Source organism: Cystoisospora suis (genome assembly GCF_002600585.1).
Source record: "Cystoisospora suis strain Wien I chromosome Unknown contig_1542, whole genome shotgun sequence".
Taxonomy (NCBI): domain Eukaryota; phylum Apicomplexa; class Conoidasida; order Eucoccidiorida; family Sarcocystidae; genus Cystoisospora; species Cystoisospora suis.
The window spans coordinates 1-7757 of record NW_027154342.1 but is presented as its reverse complement, the minus strand read 5'-3'; the positions used below and the strand labels follow the sequence as shown (position 1 = coordinate 7757).

Here is a 7757-nt window from a genome sequence, read left to right as displayed (position 1 = left end):
TGCTAGCAGACACAGCTTGCTGTGCATCAGAAGGTGGAGAAACAAGTGCTTTTTAGTTCAGCTGCACTTGCGGCTGCCACGTAGGGCTTGCATAGAGGGGATTACAAAAGCACCGGATATCCGTAGTAGGTCGCGTTTAGTTTCACTTCAGGTAGCAGGCTCCCTGCCAAGCAAGAATCTCCAGAAATTGCTACTTCTAATCCACGGAGTGTTGCGAAATAGCTCGCGCTCGACGGACTCAAGGACCTCGACACCAACACTGTCGTGTTGCACAGTGTCCGTCTTACAGCCTGGGGTAGTCGGACTGGAGAGGGATCTTGTGTGCTTGCCCGAAACTGTTCACCCCTCGTGTTCATCCCGACTACTGAAAACGTTGCGGCTGCCCAGGCGCCGGTGTGCGGAGGTGAGCAGCCCGATAGCCACGACTGCGTCGCCAACTGGCAGGCGCAAAGAATTCGGACTGCAGCTCACACCCTTGGGCGAGGACGGTACGAGAACTGGTACCAGCATCAGTATTAGAGGTGTCCAGACCATCAAAGTGACTGGGAAGTTGTCCGCTCTCCTTTCCTGAAACAACAGAGCATGCTCGCGCACTAAGGATCCCGGAAAAAAAGGCTTGTGCATTTCCATTTGGCCTCTTTAAGTGACCGGTCAGGCTGCTTTTCAGGTGCAGATATTGTTCGGGCAGAGACGTTGTGAGCGGACTTCGTCGGGCTTTCAGGGACTTCGCCGGGAAGCCGGCTAAACGGCAGCCACTGCGCACGAACCACAAGCAGGGCTGAGCTGACAGCAGAGGAACTGGGGTTGAAACCACGTTTCTTTATTAGGTTGGTGACATCTTGTCGCAGTGAACGAGCGTTTTGAGTTGCGAAGCTCGGAAGTGGGGAAGCACGGCAGTTCGGCTCCGTGCTCCCTGCCGTGCTGGACGCCCGAAAGAACTTGTGCTCCGCCAGGAATAAGCAGTGCACTTCACTTCTTCCATCAGCATGCTTCCTCTGTCTGCCATAATTACTGCACTCTGGTTGTGTCACTGCCCTCGTCTCTTCAGCTCCAAGTACCATTCCAAATTAGCCTTCTGGGGCATTCGCTGCCCGTTCATCCTAGGTGGTGGGAAAGCGTCCCCAGCAGTCACGCATTCCCACATAGTCATCTTCCTCACGATGCCCAATCTGGTGTGCAGACGTCTTCTCGTTGAGTGATCCCCTCCACTGTCTCGCCGGACTCGCGATTAGACCCTGAAGTAATCACTCATCCAACTGGCAATCTGTGTCCACGAGCTACCCTTGTACTTAGTTTTGTGCTCCCGAGGACATGCGTCGTCAGCGTACTTGATTTTGCCTCGAGCGGTACATAGGAAAATCCTGGTTTTGAGACTGGCTTGACGGAAGAACCCCTGGGGAAGCCGGCTGTACTGTAGCGGATCGAAATCTGATCGCACATATCAAACCAACTAGATTATCGTCCAGACCCGAGAGAGAGCGAAACCCCCTCTCCGGCTCTCTGCTCTTCATGACACCCTACCGCTGCCCAGCTAATTCTACGTAAGTACTCTTCTGCGCCGATACACGTGCTCCGCCCAGGCGGGAACCTGCTCATATCGAAGCAGTAACGGGCACTTTTAGTTGCACATGCTTGAGTAAACGAAATTGTGACCGCACCGAACCGGGAGAAAATTCTGACAAGGGGGGGTTGAGCATTGACGCGGAGAACGCTGTCTGCACCTAAGAAATGCACTCGGCTACATGTAGGACCGCTCCCAGGAAAACGGAACCCGTTCTCGCAACGTCGGTAACTAGGAAGGGCATGAAAAAAATAGCGTACGCTTCCTTGTTGTGGTCGTCGGCAGACTCAGTCAAGACTCGCAAAAGAAGGACCGCTTGTCGGCCGGAGTATCGCATTGTTGGTCTTTACAAGCTTATCTCTGAAGGTCTCATACTTTGCAGCTTCCCTAGGCATTCTCCTGCACTTTCAGAATTAACTTGTGAAAGCAGGAGCGAAGTACGCAAGGCACAAGAGTTCACGAGTTTTGCATCGCCGTGTCCCTACGGGGAGGGTTCTTGAAAGCGTAGACGAGAAACGATTCCAAAGTCGTCTTTCCCGTACAGAGAACCGTTTCCGTCGGACCACTGTATTGACTTGTACAAGGTGTTCTGCCGCAGCTGCACAGGCAGATTGTTTTGGAAGGGACACTGCGACGTCCGACCTACGAGGGAAATCGCTTAACTTAACGAAAAAAAGCAAATCACAGAAAACAGGTCACACATACCTCGAGAAATGCATAGTCACGTATGTAAGGTACACTTCACGTATGAGAAGAATACAACCCCCCGGCGCTGCTCGATGACGCACACGTAAACACTCAGCAAAGGAAGGATCACTACAAAACTGCGAAGTGTCTACCATCCCTCTTAGGCTCACCAGATTGCTTCGCCCGTTCGTGACAACAAGGAGTACCGTCCACACACACACCAGGCAGATGCACTTTTGAAAAAGACACCTAGGACTTGTTCACATCGAACCCCTCACGGCCCGAAAAGATTGTCGCGTGTTTTTTCCCACACAGCAAACACTCCTGCCTCTAGGAGCACCACAAATCAATGCACAGGAGCGTCCTTCCAAGCCCGCGGACAATGGCCGTTGAGAGTCGCAACTCTTATTTCACCCCTTAGCTGTTCAGCGGGCAGAAAACTCGGAGACCCTCAGTTGTGCTGCTCTATAGTGCGCAGATGGAGTACGCATCCGTGAACACCCATCGTGGTCTCCGGCGTACGCTACACGGGCACGTATCTTCTCCCCCTTGGGTCCGAATCTGCTCTTTACTTCTGCTCAGGCGAGTAATCTTGAAAAACGACTCCCCCTTGGGGTCCGAATCTGCTCTTTACTTCTGCTCAGGCGAGTAATCTTGAAAAACGAACGAGCAGCACACTCCCTCAAGAAAACCCCCACTCCCCCTCAGGAACTGGGTGCACGACCTGCAGCGTCTGCTTGCTGGGGCATGCAAAAGCACTCAAAACCAGCACATGGCCATCTGTGCACTCCCCCCTTTTTCCTCCATGCACCTGACACAAGAAAACACCACTACCTCGTGCACTGCAGTGCACCAGCAGAGCGCGGTGCCGGGCATGTACGCAGTTCTTCGCCTCCTTCCCTCTGTCTGCTGAAGATTTCTAGCTACAGCGACAATGTAAGATCTAACCGCCATTGTCCCCGAGGCTCAGGAACGGCATCAGTGAATCATCAATTGTCCCCACTCCCATCTTGCTCAGAGGCCTGATGTGAGGGAGAGACGACTGTATGAACGACCGCAGGCGTCCTAGTCAGCGGTGGGTACTCAAGACATTTGCGTGAATGATAGGTTTCCAAGAAACAAGAAAAACAAAGAAGATAGTAGTAAGCGGGGTTCGAAAGGTAGCTTGAAAAGAAATGAGTGTGGACTTTGAAATACCGCGACGCAGTCCATCAGACACGCTCCACCTTCCATCCCTTACTAACTGAAGAGCACAGGACAACCAATCCTCGTCACCTCTTAGCTGAACATATGCACAGAGATGTGTGGAAACGCACGCTGAAACACATAATTCTGCTTAAGAGCAAGACTTGCGCAAGATGCGTCTGTGGTCGTCGCGGATAGCCAGCACAGGGTAGTGGTGTGGAGGGGGTAGATACTACCTACTGCGCCCATATAGACAAAAAGAATGGCTTTGTGCTCCTTTGCCGAGAAACGAAATCTCCTCCGTAACTGAAGCCTGATGAAGGGACACGCCACCTCTACACACAGCAATATCTCTGCTGGGAAAAAGGGAACTGCAAAGGAATACACTTACAAGGAAAGACGAGACAGATAGGAATACGCGAACTTCAGAGCAACCCACTCAACCATCGCACAAATTCCCTCGTGAAATACGAAGACAAAGAAAAACTTAGACTCTCGCCCAACGCCAATACAACTGTGGATCGGAGGAACGTGTACCAGTGAGTAGTATGCCGGAAGACATGAAACAAAACCAAGTCAGACACAACAGCCCTCAACCCTCTTTTAGCGTAAATCTAGGGATCAAAGTCTGGCTGAAAACAAAACCCCACGTTCTTTTTGAGCTCTCGAAGAACAGAGAATCTTCTCCCTAACCAAGGTGCCAAAAACTTCACCAAAATAAAGATCGCGACGAGGGAGACATAGCCTCCCCTTGCTTGCGTTGGCAGTATTCTGCCTCCTACTCTGCTTTTCTTTTTTGTACAGTGCGGATGACGACCACCAGCCTCATTTACTTGCTGAAGGAAATGAGGACCGATCAACGGCCCGAATCCGCCCCACACACCGAAGCACAAGAATCTTCCTCGTTCGCGAGTTGAAGTTATTTCATGGTGCCGAAAGCAACAGAAAGACATTTGACGTCCCTGGAAGCTAGTCTACTTTCCCATGAAGAGTTAAATTATGAGAGAAACCTCTCTGATGTAGATAGATTGGTTTTCACTCGTGTGACTACGTACGCGAGTCGCCGAAAGCGACCTTCTTGTTGCGAAGACGGTCGCTCTCGGCGACACGAGGAGAGCTAAGCTACCGTTTGGTTCTCTCAGCTTCTTTTGCTCGCCCTCTTCTCAGCAACCTCCCCTCTTCCCTCCGCCTGCCAGAGGCTGCTTGTAAGGCAACTGTCGGTGACAACCCTGGTTACTTCCTACGTCACGAACTTCAGTTGTGCGCATGAAACTTGTCTGTGACAACACGTTAACAGCACCGCACAGGACGTACGTCCAAAAAGAAGCCCACTCGGAACCAGCTATCACGGAAAGCGGCACGGTCGTAACGTCGCGACTTGCATCAGTGATTAAGGAATACTACAAGGCCAATCTCGTCTTGTTGTCCTCTTCGCTGTTGAAGAAGAGAGAGAAGTTTTCAGTCTGCCCACTTACAGCACGGTGTTTCTGCGAGAGACGAGAAAAAATTTCCTCGGAGTACACGGTGTAGAAAGGAAGAGCAAAAAAAAAAAAAACTGAGAGTGACAATAAGACGTGCTGACGGAAGAAGTGGAAAAAGACACAGACTGTAGGTACGAGAAATGCCTGGTAATAACAAAGCTCCGCAGTGACCGGGGAGCAGTGAACAAACTCCCTTGGATTTCTCACGAACTTGCAGGTATTCTCTGGACACACGAGGGAGGCGACGATTCTGCAACAAGGAAAGATAACAAGCAAAGAAAAAAAACAGAAAGAAAAACAAACGATAGAAAAGACTGAGGTGACAAAGACGGTGATCCCCAAGATAAAGGGGAGAAACCAACTCCGCAGATGTGAACTACGGAGGACGTTATGAAGCTAGACTTCAGAGAAAGGGAAGCTGTACTAGTTAAACTATCGAGGTCTGAGTGAGAGAAGACCGCTTCTACGCAGTAATCTGGAGTCTAGCACAGTACAGAAGAGGAGAGGAAAACGAACAAAGGAGACACAGTCAATGTCCTGGTGCGATGACATTCTCCTTCGATTTCGCAGGTACCCCAAGGCACTGATGGCGGCATGTTGTTGGTCCTCTCTCTCATCTCGTTGATTATCGAGCTCTAGGTATCTTCAAGAAAAATCAGCCTTGACCTAGCAAGCGTTCATGCCAGAAATCCAGAAAAGCTTACCTGTCCTCTAGACAGAGCAGAAAGACCTCCTCAAAAGCTGAGGGAATGCAGACTGAGGGCTCGCGAGCATCCCTCACCCTTCTTTTCATCGCATACTCCGAAGCCGATGCATCACCTCGGCTAGATCCTCCTGTAGACACACCATCACAAGTCAAATCTCTCCAAATTCCGTGTCTGTTGATGAAATCCATATGGGATTTAGGATTGCGAGCCACATCGATAAACATGTACGAGTAAACGTACATCCAGCTACGTACAGGAGCCGACACATTTGCTACTGTACAAAAGGCTCACGCTCTTCTTTCAGGTCTGTACTTCCCTCTCATGTTCTCATCGGCTCCTGCCCCCGCGCATCTTTCCTTGAATCCTCAAAAAATCAGTTTATATCTCTCCCCCCTGTGTAAATCGGAAGATTTTTTCCTATCCTACACACCGCAAGTCGCAACCTCATGCGGGTAAAACTGTCTCAGTCTTCGGGACTCCTAGTTTCGCCCATATCTCGGGCAGCACCTCTCAATGGCTCATCAGCTGCTCGCAGGCCCGTAACTACTGATCCTATCTGAAGGCAGATGACATCAAGAGGAAAAGGCTCGGAAGACCCGAGTGACCGTAGCGGGCCCCAGTGTCCACCACTTGACCGCATTTCCTATCTTACCTCGTTCTCCAAATTTCATCGAGTCCACCCGAGTAACTCTCCTGCGCATACGCCGAAGAGAGCGTTGGGAATCTGGTAACGACACAGACGTCGCGGGGGCAGAAGGCAACTTTGATGGAAAGCGATGCTCCCATGCTCGCGGCACTGTTGACAGGGACGTCACGGACAACGGGAATCTTCCACAGAAAGAGAACGTGCGAGTGGAAGGAGCGAAGACGGTTAGGGCGTTAGTCGATGCCGGCGGAGAAAGCAGACGAAGACAGGTAATCCCCTCCGCTGATGGCGGCAGAAGAGTGATGACCTGCCTTCTTTCCTGATGGGACGAGCCAAGGACACACAACTGCTTCTCAAACGATCCTTCAGCCTCCGTCTCTTCTTCGAAGAAGGGAGCTGCCAACACGATGCCAAAGGACCCAGATAAGAGTTTGACAGAGCTAATACATGAGAGGCGTGAGCGCGAAGAAAAGACTGAGAAACACCTGTTTCTCTTTGGGGGGAGAAGGCAAGTACACAGTGAAGCACAAGAGACACGACGAAACACAGAACGGTAATGCGATAGGAGTCGAAGTAGAGAAGATTCCTCCTCCTGGTACGGAAAAAAAGAAAAGCAGATCGGCCGACCTTCTAGCGATGCTGCTTTCAATTCTTCTGCATCGACACCACCTTTTTCTTCAGCACTTCCTTCCGATGCTTTCGAGTCGCCTACCGCATCGCTCCCTCCACCACCGCTTGTCTCATTCTCCTCCACTCCTCCTCCGCCCCCATCATCTCTCGGAGGGTGTTCGGCGCTATTGCCCCCTCCCTCCTTTCGCCCTCCCTCTCCTCCTCCTCCCCCTCCCATTCCTCCCCCGGCCGCCCCGCCACCCGCACCTCCTTCTTCCTCGTCTTCGCTGTTCGGACCAGAGGATACCCCGTCATCGTCTGCCTCAGACTCATTATCAGATGATTCCTCTTCGTCCTTGTTTTCCTTCCCGTCCTGCAAGCCACCTCCCGCTACATTACGCTCTCCGGCCCCGTTCTCTTCAACCGTACGGGGAGCAGCCACAGCGGGCTCCTGCGAGGTAGGCCGAGCCACTTGCTCACTCGTAGGAGGAGACAGTCCTCGACTTTGCTGAAGCTGCAGCAGGAGCTGTAGTCTTTGCTGCTGCGGCTGCAGAGGGGAAGCACCCCCAGAAGACGCCGGCGCTCCTGTCAACAATCTGCCTCCCACTTCGGGTCCCTCACCGTCATCACCACCACCGGTAGACTTATCTCTTCCCCTGCGCTCCTCCCCTCCCGGCGTCCGTTCCCCACCGGTAACATCTCCAATCCGTTGGGCCTGCCACGGCTCCTGGGGGGCATTACAAGACGCCTGGGAAGGATTCCATACGTTCATGTAGCAGCAAAACCTGTCACCTTTGAAGACGGCTTCTTCGGGAACTCTTCTCCATTTACTGCAGCTGGTGCAGCATTCCCATTTAAGTGTCTTTCCATTTCTTATTCCC

The 7757-nt window shown here is 51.8% G+C and overlaps 1 protein-coding gene across 1 annotated transcript; it reads right to left on the bottom strand.

Annotated features, from left to right (window-relative positions):
* Positions 1-2047: 2047 nt before the first annotated feature.
* CSUI_003449 (uncharacterized protein) lies at positions 2048-7749 on the bottom strand. Its single transcript, XM_068063647.1, has 2 exons — positions 6274-7749; positions 2048-5164 (listed from the first exon to the last, which is right to left on the bottom strand). Exons 1-2 carry the CDS (start codon positions 7646-7648, stop codon positions 5118-5120), a joined length of 1422 nt encoding a protein of 473 aa, XP_067924375.1. The 5' UTR covers positions 7649-7749; the 3' UTR covers positions 2048-5117.
* Positions 7750-7757: the final 8 nt, after the last annotated feature.